The sequence below is a fragment of the Eufriesea mexicana genome, unplaced genomic scaffold (genome assembly GCF_001483705.2).
Source record: "Eufriesea mexicana isolate 0111107269 unplaced genomic scaffold, ASM148370v2 scaffold139, whole genome shotgun sequence".
Taxonomy (NCBI): domain Eukaryota; kingdom Metazoa; phylum Arthropoda; class Insecta; order Hymenoptera; family Apidae; genus Eufriesea; species Eufriesea mexicana.
Window position 1 is genome coordinate 442,089 of NW_016908298.1, and position 13,777 is coordinate 455,865.

At 38.6% G+C, this 13,777-nt stretch overlaps 3 protein-coding genes across 7 annotated transcripts in view; 1 reads left to right on the plus strand and 2 right to left on the minus strand.

Annotated features, from left to right (window-relative positions):
• The first annotated feature begins 72 nt into the window (after positions 1–72).
• On the plus strand, positions 73–3,021 carry LOC108555149 (lethal (2) k01209). Of its 4 annotated transcripts, none has more exons than XM_017910687.1 (11): positions 73–170; positions 341–397; positions 466–578; positions 954–1,124; positions 1,200–1,306; positions 1,388–1,558; positions 1,637–1,708; positions 1,818–2,069; positions 2,143–2,352; positions 2,426–2,611; positions 2,681–3,021. In XM_017910687.1, exons 2-11 carry the CDS (start codon positions 345–347, stop codon positions 2,996–2,998), a joined length of 1,653 nt encoding a protein of 550 aa, XP_017766176.1. In that variant the 5' UTR covers positions 73–170; positions 341–344; the 3' UTR covers positions 2,999–3,021. The 4 variants fall into 4 exon arrangements, with proteins under 4 accessions (XP_017766176.1, XP_017766175.1, XP_017766177.1 ...); XM_017910686.1 differs by lacking the exon at positions 73–170 and adding an exon at positions 190–249; XM_017910688.1 differs by lacking the exon at positions 73–170 and having other exon boundaries at positions 268–397; positions 1,818–1,914; positions 1,990–2,069.
• An 84-nt stretch (positions 3,022–3,105) lies between these two features.
• On the minus strand, positions 3,106–8,143 carry LOC108555152 (uncharacterized). The gene is made up of 12 exons (XM_017910692.1): positions 7,835–8,143; positions 6,962–7,039; positions 6,802–6,896; positions 6,647–6,724; positions 6,417–6,563; positions 5,620–5,695; positions 5,328–5,515; positions 5,090–5,234; positions 4,615–4,830; positions 4,184–4,302; positions 3,685–3,829; positions 3,106–3,600 (listed from the first exon to the last, which is right to left on the minus strand). The coding sequence occupies exons 1-12, from the start codon at positions 8,141–8,143 to the stop codon at positions 3,283–3,285; spliced, it is 1,914 nt and encodes a 637-aa protein (XP_017766181.1). The 3' UTR covers positions 3,106–3,282.
• A 3,144-nt stretch (positions 8,144–11,287) lies between these two features.
• The window catches only part of Nhe2 (Na[+]/H[+] hydrogen exchanger 2), a 33,374-nt gene continuing 30,884 nt past the window's right edge, over positions 11,288–13,777 (minus strand). For both annotated transcript variants that reach the window (XM_017910691.1, XM_017910690.1), the window contains exon 19: positions 11,288–13,367. In XM_017910691.1, coding sequence (XP_017766180.1) covers positions 13,129–13,367 — 239 coding nt within the window. In that variant the 3' untranslated portion in view covers positions 11,288–13,128. The remainder of the gene's footprint in view (positions 13,368–13,777) is intronic.

Consider the following 13,777-nt stretch of genomic DNA (forward strand, 5'->3'; position numbering starts at 1 on the left):
CGACTAACTTGACTGTATAATATTCTTAAAGCTTCTGAAACGTTATAGATTTTAAGGTAACCATAAAAGTTATCGATTAAAATTATTTAGCAAACAGTATATTATAATTTATTATATAACATTGGATAATTGGATAATCAGCTTAGGATGGTTACTTCATAATATAAACGGTAGGTGGCGACTAAAAATCTCGTTGTTATACATACATTCTCGTTATACGTCAGTATAGCTAAACGTTGTCGGCTAAACGTAAGTTCGTAAGCGTGTAGTTTGATGAAATACGTCATAGTACAAAGCACACGTGTGTGATTACATTTTAATTTCTTTGATACGCTATTAGGAATATGGCAGCTAAGGTGCAACATTTCGATCCACCTAGCTCGGCGAGTTCAGAAGGGTAAGTAATAATGTTTTCTCGTTCTTTCATTTATCGTATGGAATATCATTAACATCCGTGTAACTTAGTGATGACGGTGATGTTCGTTTGGATGAAAAGGAAGTTTTCCTATTCGATGAACCATGCGAAGACGGTGATATTGGGTCACCTATATCGCAATCTCCTAGATCACCTTCTACTGGTAAGTTAATTAACGAATACCTTCACCGGCATTTCTGCGATATTTGATATTATTTTCTATTTATTTTGGTACTTAAATAGACAATATGCCAATTGTTTACAGAGTCAGTGATTTGGAATACCTGTATTTGGCAAACAGGATGTACTTGGTATACCGAAGTAGACTTCTTTTGCAATTTCAAAAAGACAATTAAAACTAACAAAAGTACCTTTATCCTTTATCCCTTTATCCTACATAAAAATTAAATTATTCAAACATTTCATCCAAGACACTTTTCATTTATTTATTTTTCAACGTAATTAGTTCCTACATATTACATTTTTGGATAATTTCTGAAATAAATGAAAAGAAATTATTTCTGTTTTTAATTGATAGGACCTCAGAGATCACCAAGATCAAGAAGACAACGTTCTACTAGTTTATCTCAGTCTAGTAAACAGACTTCTGCAGAATCTATTATTAGAAGTAAAACAGGAACAATATATACAGCTGGTAGACCACCATGGTATAATTCAGCTGGACAACAAGTAGAACCTTTTGTAATTGGTTGGTAATAAAAATATAAAATATATTTATTACTTTGAAGGAAAAAGATACAATGTAATTATAGCTTTGTGTTAGGTATTTGTGGAGGTAGCGCATCTGGGAAAACTACAGTTGCAACAAAGATTATAGAATCTCTAAACGTACCTTGGGTGACACTTCTTAGCATGGATTCATTCTACAAAGTATGAGAAACTTATTATACAAATGCTTTTGTTTTAGAAAACAGAAACAAGAATTAGTGATATATGCAGTTTTTGTTGTAGGTATTAAATGAAAAGCAACACGAGATGGCTGAGTGTAACGAGTACAATTTTGATCACCCTGATGCATTTGATTTTGAGTTATTAATAACGACATTACAGCGTTTAAAGGAAGGTAGAATGGTGGAGGTTCCCATCTATAATTTTGTAACGCATAGTAGAGAAAGTAGAACTGTATGTTGATATTGACAGAAGTACTATATAGATCTAAAATTTATTTTGCGCATATTATATATCTTTTTTGTTTTAAAGAAAACAATGTATGGTGCCAATGTGATTATATTTGAGGGAATATTGACGTTTTACAACGTTGAAGTAATGAAGGTAAGTGAATGTACTGTGAAAAAAGCAGGATAAGTGAGTTAGTACAATGCAATTAGGTAAGAAGTTAAGGACAGAATTATCATTAATCCGCACCTTTTGGTTGGTTAAGATGTGTGATATGAAAGTGTTTGTTGATACTGACGCGGATGTAAGGCTTGCTCGGAGATTACGTAGGGATATATCGAATAGAGGAAGAGATTTAGAGGGTGTGTTAAAGCAATACATTACTATGGTGCAACCAGCTTTCAAATATTATATAGCACCATTTATGGTTCATGCAGATATTATTGTACCTCGTGGAGGAGAAAATGAAATCGCGATACAACTTATAGTACAGCATGTACATACTCAGCTTCAACTGGTAAAATCAATAGCTTTCTAAATGTTGCTTTATTTTATTATATTTATTATATTTTGATAATTTCCTACTCTAGAGGGGTTTCAAACTTAGAGAAAAATTAGCTCATTCTTATATCGGTCAACCAATGCCATCGTCTCTCTACCTGCTTCCAGATACGCCACAAAGTAAGGGTCTGCACACATTTATAAGAAATAAGGAAACATCTAGAGACGAGTTTATATTTTATTCCAAACGATTAATCCGTTTGGTTATCGAGTACGCATTATCTCTTTTACCTTTCGAGGTAAATGTTGACATACCGTATTACCAAGTCACGATCAACATGTCATTACGTGTACGTTTCCGTGTTGCCATAGGACGTAAGGGTAGAAACCCCGCAAGGAGTATTATATCATGGAAAGCGTGCTGCTACGGATAAAGTATGCGGTGTGTCTATTTTGCGTGCCGGTGAAACCATGGAACAAGCTATTAGGGATGTATGCAAAGATATAAGGATAGGAAAAATACTCATACAAACGAATCAACAAACTGGAGAACCAGAGGTAAGAGAATTTTTCTGATTTTATATTTTCTTCAGATTTTAATGCAAAAATTATTGACATATTTTTCAGCTTTACTACCTTCGACTGCCAAAAGATATTAAAGACTATAAAGTGATATTAATGGATGCAACTGTGGCAACTGGTGCTGCTGCCATTATGGCTATTAGAGTTTTATTAGATCACGACGTTGCCGAGGAAAATGTGCTACTTGTATCTCTACTTATGGCAGAATCAGGTGTCCATTCAATTGCTTACGCATTTCCACGTGTAAAAATCGTCACGTCTGCCTTAGATCCTGTGATAAATGAGAAATTCTATGTACTACCCGGTATGGGTAACTTCGGTGACCGATACTTTGGAACCGAGCCATCTTCAATTGAAGATTAATACAGTTCAACAGCTCTGTCTTAGATTTCAGTTTTGAATTGTCAAAATTATTTAATCTCTTATATTTTAAACATTGTATCTTTAACAATGTAATGTGGTGTATCTTTAATAAAAGGTTTTAGTCGAATAAGCATAGTAAATCTGTCCCTGAACCGAATTCAATCGAGATATGAACTAATTACTCCATTGACATTATTTAATTGCCAAACTTTAGAGAATTATCATCACGCGTGCAAATAAATTTAACGATTAAATTTTAATTTACAGTTCGCTTAATTATCCAATTAAAGTGCCGTTGTATCAATGTTAGAGCCAACCATGCCTCGTTCCGCAGTGGTGTCCATACTATGTAATTGTCTATAACCTCGAGTGCTAGCTCGATGGGAACGGTGCCAAGAATCCAAATGACCAGCGTTAGCATTAGTCGATTGTCCTAAAAGACACGTAATCAATCGATCGAGAGCGGCCAAGTCTTCGCTCGTGCTGCCAGAAATGTCTAACCCTTCTGGTAAGTTGAAACCATTGGATGTGGTCTCTTTCTCTTCAGTGTTTGTAACGTTGCTTGTTCCGTCGCTAGTATGAAATCCAAGCTTCGATGTAAACTGTATAAATGAAAATTTTTGCCTCGTGTAAATAGAAAATAAACGATAGTTATAAATTACGAGATTTATAAAGAAAATATTCACTTCGTCTACTTCCTCTGGACCATGTTGACCATAACTTGATCTTTGTACTTTGCGGAATGTTTCGTCATTTACGGCTTCACGTACTGCTTCGTTTAATGTTTTTTCCAGAACACGTTGCTTCGTTTTACTCAGTCCATCGTAAAAACTGACAATGATTTTCTATTTTTAATTTCGCATTAAATATTACAAAACATCGATGTAAATATTATACTCTTGCAAAATAAAAGAAGACTTTTGAAAATTTCCAATTTATGTTCTTTTGAAGATATTTTGATCTTCCTTTATGCTCACTTAGTAGTATAAAAATTGACAATGATTTTCCATTTTTAATTCTGCATTAAATATTACAAAGCATCGATGTAAATATTATACTCTTGCAAAATAAAAGATTTTTGGAAATTTCCAATTTATATTTTTTTGAAGATATTTTGATCTTCCTTTATGCTCACTTAGTAGCGAGGAAATAATTTTCTATTATAACACGAGATATCTCAGTTACCTTGAATCCAGCGAGCTGTTATCTCGTGAAATATTCTTATCACGGACCACGCGAATATCATGCTCCCAAAACCGACGTAATTCCGGTGTCGAGGTATACGGGGCGGCAACTTCCTTAACCTAAACGAAAACCACAGTCCTGATGTCACAGGAGATAAATATACTATTACATCTTTTCCCGAAGAAAAGTCAAAGTCAAGGAAAGAAGAAGAAAGAAAGAAAACCGAAAAATGAAAAGAAAAATGCTCGTTCTGTTAAAGAACACCTGTTTTCAACGTTAGCCGGCCTTAACGTAGCGTCATAGTTCGGTTACATAATCACGTGACAATAGTATCGCGACATCAGGAATTATCGTGAAAATTACATCACGTGCGGCAGACGATTTACTCATTGTTATCCTTGAAAAGTTTGCTGGTTTGCGACCTTGCTTACCTTCAGCACGATGATAGCCGTGATAAAGATACACATTACGTTAACAAAGGTCAGGCACGCGCTGATTATGCCATTGCAGAAAAATTCCACCGGTAGATAATCGGTGTACACGTAAGCGTACGAGGTGTTGTAGTCGGTGTAGGACTCTCCTTTCATGTGCGGCATTTTAATCGGTCGATAAATTAGCCATATACATCCGAGCGCCCAGAATAAACCCTATGGGAATAAATTTCATCGATTGCCACGGCCAGATTAACTGCCATTCATTAATCAACTCCGATAGAACGAGAACGCTGCTCAACTGCCGATAGGCTCCCTCGTATCTATCTTCTCTCGCGAATTATTCTCTCTGTCCGTGTCGATAACTGGCCAATTTCAATGTCTCGCGGATGTTGTATATTTCGATTTACGATCATGGATAAACCAGAATCCAGGAAGCTCGTAAATTTTCAACACGATTGTTAGCAAAACTTACACAATTTACCACTGGTGGCAGCAGAGAAGCCGATATGGCGACTCCGATTAGGGGCCCACTGCTACCTTGCAACAAAGCCACAGCTACGCCCGTGCCCGATGGTAAAGCCCATAACACACCCATCCAGAGTGACCTGTAATTTCCTCTGTAAGAAGATGACAATTTAAGCGAATTTCTTTATTATTTTTTCCACGGTTTGTATTTTTATTTAAAAAATAAAAAATATTAAAGAACATACCTGCCCTTCATTTCGTCCGTTGGCCAGTCGTTGTAGCCCCAAGGCATCTCAGTGGTACCCAGAATGAGACCGAAGATGAAGCCGAAGAGTATCGAGACAAATATGCCGACCAACAAACTCTTGAGACCGATAAGTTGAAGATTCCTGTCGGCTATGATCGTCCCAAATGTTAATGACATTACAGGGCCCTTGATTTTATTAAAAAAAAAAAAAAAAAAAGAAAAGAGGGAAAATAAAATAATAATAGTAGCAGGGAAATGTAACTGATAATTGGAATTATAGATATTCTTACCATCAAGGGAGACACCAACATGGCGGCTACGACATTGGTGGCACTGTTCTCAATGAGTCCCAGTGCTGCTAAACAACTGTGTGTAATTATAAAATTAATGAACAAAACGAATCAAAGTAATTTTTAATTTCATCAACTTTATATTCAAAAGTATTTTCCTTTAGGATTTATTATAACGAAGAGGATATGGAACATTGCGTTAATTTCTATATATATAAAAATTTAAAGATTCTAACATATTATTAACATTAGAAGTACCTAATGTCTCGGGATTTTTGTTTCTGCATATACTGGAAACAAACAGCTCCTCTTAGCAAAATTAATATTAAATTTGACCAAGGTAAACATATCGCTATTATTTATTCCTTTTTATTATATTAATTTTATTATTATCATTTACGTATACTATATTTAGGTACACGTTATATATCGGTAATTTTATTATTGAATAATAAATATGTTTAACATACGAATCCTCAAGAAATACGATTTAAAGAAAATTTATTGCTTCCTTAACCGTTTAAGTGCCAAGCGGCGCGATCGCGCTTCTTCTATTTTGTGTCCAAAAGTGCCAGCGCTCTGAGCTGCGAAGCTGACAATCAGCGCGCTCGGTTGGTGAACGCGGAATATGAGAAGCGCTATCGCGCCGCTCGGCACATATCGATTGGGAAACAATAATGACCCGTGGCACTCAAACGGTTAAAGCGATTAATATTTTTCTCTGACTCGTTTCGTTCATTAAAAATTTCAATTAATCGGAATACGTAAGAAGAATTGCATAACAAGATAATTCTTACTCTGCCGTCAGTACTAGCAAGACGTAATCGAAGGTAAGATCACCCCCGCTGCGGACCCCATCGACGACCTGCTTCACTGTCAGTTTCGATCGTATGGATTCGATGAACGCCTTCCAAGCGTCCTTCCTCTCCTTCGATTCCTTCCGTCTACGAAGAAAAGGAGAAAAGAAATTAGAAAATATACACAGTCATACGTAAATGGTATATATTAGAGGTAATTGCATCGCAACCTTCGTGCTAGATCATCCTTGACTGCAGTGGCGCCACCATTGCCCATGCCACTATACGTGCACTGGGTTGGAATCACGCTGGAAATTTGTTCGAAGGGTAAACGAAGACGTTTGGAAAAGCTCGCCGCGGAGAAAATACCAGGACATTAATTCACCTTACTATGGAGTTCATTTTCACGCCGATTCCCATTTCCGTGAGGCAGTGCAGGCAATTTTCGCATGGTTCTCCAGCCGGTACAGGAAATATCACCTTTCCAGGGAGGATAAAGTGGACTCTAATAAGAAATGGGAATAATTAGCGTAAGCGTCTCTTACCTCGTAATACATGTTCTCCTTGTCCCTGCACCAGACAACGTGTTCCACTTTCAGCTTCCTCAGCAACTCCTCTAAGACCTTGGAGAATAATAGCGGCGGATAAAATGATGGCAGCCTGTATCGAGCTTTTTTCTTCGTCGCGAAACATTATAATATTACGTTATAACAATACTTCTTTCCCTTTTTATCTGATATGGAGTAACATCGATTATACACAATTTCCTTCCCAAAATTGAAATTACCTTATCTCTCGTAGATCGCGATGTAACATTTGATTAGTACTGTATTGAAACTACAATTAGATTAATACTTTGACTGCCACGTTGGTCATATATGACCGGAGCACTTGGGCTACTCGTATACTACAATTGTAAAAATTCAAAGAAAATTGACAGTTGGTGCATTGTGAATATAAGCGCTAATTAGAAGAAAGTGCCTCATTGAACAATTAAAAATATTTATTAGAACATCGATCAAAAGATATTAGAACAAATCTTGCATCAAGTGGTGCACTCCCGTGGCGTCCTCAGCGAAACAATTAAATAATTTCGGCGTGGCAGTCAAAGGATTAACCACTTGCGCTGGAAAGACGTGTCACGCACGTCGTAATAAGTACTTTTGTCGCAGAATCGCCAACAACGTGGTATACACGTCGTGACGCCTCTCAGCGAGCGTCTCTGGACTGTTCTTTCACATACGTCTGTGAATTTCTTGCCAGTGCAAGTGGTTAATTATTTATATTTTTGTCTACCTCAGTAAATTGGATATAATTCAGGTATTGACATTTTAACAAATTGAAAATGGTCGTCACTGGTACCTATCACACAAAAATCATAATTTTGGTTATATCAGTGTATCAAAAAATCACGGTACCGTTTCCATGGATACGAAAACCGGATCCCTGTCTCGTTGACCGGAAGTGCCACGTCCTCGACCTCGCAGGTGTCGTCTGTTGGCCAAGTCGTCCTCGATATCGATGTCGTCCACTTCGTCCTCGCTGTTCAACCTCAACAAGTGAGTCCTCATCTTCGTCTCCCTAAGTCTTAAATCGACTTTTGGTCCAATCACCGGTTTCCCGGATTTTTCATTTTTCTTCGCCCGTTTCAAGGGCAGACCGAAGATCAATTCATGCTCGTAGCTGTATGTGGGTATGCAGACCAAAAATACGACACCACCAGACATGGTAATTCACGAGGCAGTAGACGACTGTTCAGTGGAGATGTTTAGGGAAGTTTTGTTCTCTCTGCTTCATTAGAGGTATCAGTTTTATCAACGAATCGCTAATTGTTTTATTATCTGTCTCTTAATTGGCGCGAAAGTGGTGTCAAGGCTTAATTGCTTGTCCTCGATCTATCTCCCACACGCGATAGCTTTTAATTTTCGCTTGTTCTTATTTGGAATTGGGATCTTGACAGATCGACATCGATCACCTGTAGTGTTTATGGCTGTGAATTTATCGTGTAACATGTTTCGTTAACAAAGAATAGGTATTTATTTTAATTAGGAAAATTAACAAGTATTAACAAGAAAATTTAAGAAAGACTTTGAAGATGATATTAATTGTGAAATGAGCTTAATATTTTTCTTTTTGTCAAGAAGTTGATAAATTTGTGACGAGTGATAGGGATGAGAACAATTTACGAAGGAAAGAGGAAATTTCGACAGCTGAGAGAAGGTATTCGCAGAATAAGCAAATTGTTTCTTTTTTTTTTTTTTTTACGAAATAAACATTTATTTTAACAAATCAACAGCGTAAAGACTAGCGTCTAGAGACTAGTCCGACGTTTTGTCTGATCTAGGTAACTAGAGGCCGCCAGGAATATATCGTGCGAAGGGAAATTTCGAACTCGTTTGCGATTTTTACGAAAATTGAATCGCATTTTTGCATCCCCCTCGTCTTCAAGCAAGTATTACCCAAGCGAGATGTGCGTGAAAAAATATCCCCACCCTAAAACGACGCTGAAGAAAACCCTAACGAACGAACTGTCTTAATTGACAAGAGCTCTGCGGCATCGCGTTGATCCTAGTTTTTGGTCGAAAATATATTTGTCGTTCACATTCATCTCGAAAAAGAAAATTTCTCCTAAGACCTTCCAAAAATGATTAATTTTTGAAACGTAAAATTAGTTGATTTTGTATCGTGCAAAGCATTTTCTGTGAAATTAATTATAATTATTAATCGATTAAAAATAAATTATTTTAATTAATACAATTATTTATAAACTCTATGTACTCTATTTCAACGAATATAACAAATTTTGTCCATAGTTGATAAAATTATTAACCCGTTGACTGTCGGGACCAATTCTACGTAATTTGCCTGTGGCGCCATAGCGAGTGCTTTGTTTCATCACAACACGTTATAATTTTACTCGTTAGTTTCTAATTTAACTTCATTATTTACGATGACACTTTATAACGTTATAACAGTAACTATATTGAAAATTGTACAAATATTACTATTTATTTGAATTAAACGCTTTTATTAATCTCGGCATCGCCTGTTGCCGGTAACGGCCACAGCGTGGCGCCACTGATAAAGCGAGTACCGGTCACGGGTGATTCCCCCGGACAGTCACGCGTTAACGTTTCATTTCCTACCAATTCGTACTCCTCTCTCTGATCCCTTAAATTTTCCACGACAATCGTATTTTCGACCAATTCAACGGGACGTCGACGGCTCTAAACGATTGAAGGCTAACAAAGTTTCGTTCAATTCCGCAAGCAACTAATCAACCGCGAGTGCCAGTAGAATTACACGATTTCTTCAATTCTCATAAAAACCGGAATTCTAGATTTTCCCTTGGCAGCTCCCCGCTATAGTTTCACACACGTCACAACGTTCTCTCGCGTATTCCGATAAATGATTGGAATTAATAGTCATCGCGATTAACCTGCTACGTTATCTCGCTAATAAAACTGTTTCCTCCTTTCTTTTCTCATTCGTCTTTTGTCTTCTTCTTCCCCCCTCGTTTCTTTTTCATTGTTCCGTTTATGCCTCTTTATTTCGTTTACTCTTGCCCCTTTATGTACATACGGTGTTTATTCAACGCAATTTAGGTACTGACCTACGACACTTCCGCGGCTGCGTTTCTACATGAGACTCTTATTTAGTTATTTTTACTTTAGTTAGTTACTTTTATTTCTTCTGTTTCTTTTAAGGCCATACTTAAGGAGAGGAGCGTTTCGTTTAAACAACATCCGTGTGTGTCTATCACCACGAAGATGATTTCCACGACTAGCTGACAGACACGCTGTCGTTGCTAATTGTTCTTCCATTTTACAGAGATCATCTTCTTCAGTGATTCGAGGGATCACGCGACGTTGGTCGTCGACAACGTGACCGTGTTTGAACTCGTTTGTCGCAGAGATTCTCGTGGACTTCCTTCAAATGGACAGAAAATTGGTGGCTAGAAAATTTTCTCTGACTATATCTACACGTAGATTCTGCGTCTATCTATCGAAACGTTGATCTCTCCCGTTTCGAGCACGACGATTATCGTATTTTCCTTTTCTAGCGGAAAATTCGCGAGAATCTCTGCGAAAAGCCAGTGTGAGAGCAAGATAAGTAACCTAAAGGGGCATCGCATTGTCTTCGAGGATACGCAAGTCTCGTTGAAGGAAGACCGAGGAATTCAGAGGAATACACAGTGGACAACGCTTATTCTATTTCGTTTACGCAAGAAGAAAAGTTGAAACAAACGCTGCTGAAGATAATGACGAACAGGTATCTCTCGAACGAGGTATGGTTGGTCTGAATGATATAGCGCGCTCGGAAAAGCCATTGCTGAATATTATTGACAATCGTTTAAGTACGAAATGCTTTTCCAAGAGTTACCAGTGGTCTATTACTACAAGATCCAATAACGAGAAGAAGAGCAGGTGGATCCAAAATATGAAATTTTAATTCTGGACATTTATTAGTTACCAAAATGTTAATAAAAAACTTTCGTTACTATACATACACGCATCTGTGTGATTTCGGAATGATTTAAGCTCTTGTCTACCCTAAATCAATATTGTCATCATTGCGTTATTAGTTACATGACAGTCGACGATGGTGACTATTATAGCGAAAACAGTTGTATTATTATACTAACGTACAGATAGAATTTAATATAGCACTTGGTTCTTACTAATATCTGGGATATTAATAAATATTCTAAGTTAAAATTTTATATTTTGGATTCACCTATACTCCCCACCGTTCTACGAATTTCGTACCAATCAGCCATTGATGACTCTCGAAAGTATAGCTGTTGTTTAAACATTCTCTGAGATCTTACATAGAATTTATCGGTAGTAAATTGACAGTAAGTAGCGGTTTACGAACTAAGTTAAAATTTTTAATTAATTAACAATTCTTCCCTGTTATTGGTTGACGTCAAGTACTCACACGAACTACAGATAATCCCGAGTGTTGGCTATACGAATAGTGTCACTTCGACATTGGTTAGGAATGTTTCTTAACACGATAATTTACAAGCGCATTATATTCTCCGAACCAACGGTAACTTGGAATTCGCCAACTCGCGATTAACGCGGTATTAATCATATTACATGCTACGTTTAACGCAACGAGGAAAATTCCTCGAGAAATGATTCTTAGAAGAAACAACACGGAACTATTTTGTTTTTCTTCTCCAAAAGACTTGAAGTGTCCTCGAAAGGCAACAGGTATAGTCTTCCCCGATTCATCTTGCGCACGTGTAGTTGCACGCCACGCCACGTGGCGCGTCTAAATCTAGACTCGCGTCTATAAACTTGAAAGCGAATCGCGCGATGATCTCAGCGTTGCGCGTCGAGTACCGAACAGATTTACATATATATTTATTTTTCATCTCCTCGAAAGACTATTTCTCACGCCGTGTCACCGAAGAAACCCAAACAAAAGAACGAGGATCACCGTGTCTGCACGCGACCCCCTTCAATCCCCTGCCGCCAAATGCAAACACGGATCACTCGAGTATATCTCTCGTGTCTCTTAAAAGTCACCCCCTGCTTTAGCCTCTATATCCGCAACCTCGTGTCCACTTTTGCATTTACTCTCGTCTCTTTATAATATACCGGAAGGTTCAGAGTTGCTGCTAGGATACTTCTAGGAATCTTAAGGCCACGATACCAAGTTAATGAGCGATCGTAAAACGAGTCGTCGCTAAGGGAAAAACACGCTATGGCGTCTAGGAGAAAATATCGCGCGCTCCCTGTCCTCGATCTTTCTCAGCACGCAGAAAGCAACGCAGCGACGAAGATCGACGAAAAGCCGTTGCTCGTCTCTCTCCTCCCTCTACAAACCCTGCGATCGATAACGTCAACCCCCAACCCCCCACCCAACCCCCTAAGGACGAACCGCGGTTTCTTCAGGAAGCATTTGAAAAATCAACTACCAAAAATTGTTCCTCCAGTCTATCGGTAATATTTCACCATCAGTCGTGCTACGGAGGAAACGAGGTGTATCGGTTTAAAAAAATAGCTTTCTCTCTTTCTCTCTCGTTCGCTCTTACTCTCATTCTCTCTCATTGTTTTTTATTCTCTCTCTCTCTCTCTCTATCACGTCATCATTCTGGTCGAATATTCAAAAAGGATATCACGCGATCACCGAGTATCAAAAGACAACGCAACCTCGACTGATACCTCTCTCTGTCAATGGCTACGTTGTTATCAAAATCACGCTTCTACGAGTCGATTGTGATCAACGTGTTCACGGATCGAATTCAAGCGAGAAAATATTTTCTCCCCCTCTTTTCTCATCCTCTGAGACCGGAGCTACCTACAACAACCCCGAGGCACTCGTTTCTGCGTGCGAATGAAAGCATCGGTGGTTCAAGAACGAGGTTTACTTTCCGTCATCGTGGTCCTGTGGAAGAGAAGAAGAGTCTCGTGGTTGAGCGGCTCGTTCTTCTCAGTGTTCGTTAGAGTGTCCGTCTTCGAAGGGAGCACCGGGGCGAGATCGACGATCGTTCAGGGGAACGAATTTACCCTCGAGAAACAACTCGCGTCACCCTGCAGGGAGAGAGATACGGGACTCTCCCTGTTCAGACGGGAGCGCTGGGTCGTCGTAGAAGCGACGAAAGCAACGAGCGTCGGGGTGGCCGTCGCCATGGTCGACGCAGACGACGCTCGTCGACTGCGTAGGATGACGACTGCTCCTCGACGATCCCCAAAGGTCAAGCCTTCTCCTCCTCCTCGTCTATCTCCTCCGACGATTCCGAGGAAGAGTTGATGAGGGCGGTCGAGAGGCTTGGAACCTGGGCCGAGTAAGGGAACGAGCTCATGCGAAGACGTTGAGGATTCCAACACTCCGGCAGCGAATGAGAACCGTCTTCTGTCACCTTGTCCGAGTGAGTCTTCTCCATGGATCCTAGTTCCATCATCGACACCCGTCTGGCGGGTCCCTTTTTGTCGCCTGAGGTACAGAAATTATTTCATAATGAATATATGCAGTTTGTCGAAGTGTTTGGATTGATTTAGATTTCGTTCAGTGTTTCTGTTTTACTTTTCACTTGTCATTAACAAGATATTGCACGTATTTTGAGATACGTAGCTGCTTCTTTACTTTAGTAGATTTCGAGTATAACTGGCGGAAGGATCGTAAATTCTACGAGACGTTTATGCTCCGTAATAAAGTTGCATATTTAGTGGCAATGAAATCACCACTGATAATGTAATACTTCCAACGTTCCATAACGAAATGTGACTGTTTTACCCGTAATATTCTTTTTAATATTTCCATTCCCCTTAATGCCAGGATAGGAGTACATTTAATACTACACTGAATTTACGACTTCATTTTACGTCCTTTCGTCGTTTATGCTT

Excerpts from the sequence above, each read along its gene's own strand:
- LOC108555149 (XM_017910687.1), top strand. The coding sequence starts at position 345 with ATGGCAGCTAAGGTGCAACATTTCGATCCACCTAGCTCGGCGAGTTCA. Across the intron at positions 1,559-1,636 it reads ATAGTAGAGAAAGTAGAACT|AAAACAATGTATGGTGCCAA; the intron begins GTATGTTGATAT and ends TTTGTTTTAAAG. Across the intron at positions 1,709-1,817 it reads ACAACGTTGAAGTAATGAAG|ATGTGTGATATGAAAGTGTT; the intron begins GTAAGTGAATGT and ends TGGTTGGTTAAG.
- LOC108555152 (XM_017910692.1), bottom strand. The coding sequence starts at position 8,143 with ATGTCTGGTGGTGTCGTATTTTTGGTCTGCATACCCACATACAGCTAC. Across the intron at positions 5,696-6,416 it reads TTGCTAGTACTGACGGCAGA|TTGTTTAGCAGCACTGGGAC; the intron begins GTAAGAATTATC and ends AATTACACACAG. Across the intron at positions 5,516-5,619 it reads TGTTGGTGTCTCCCTTGATG|GGCCCTGTAATGTCATTAAC; the intron begins GTAAGAATATCT and ends AATAAAATCAAG.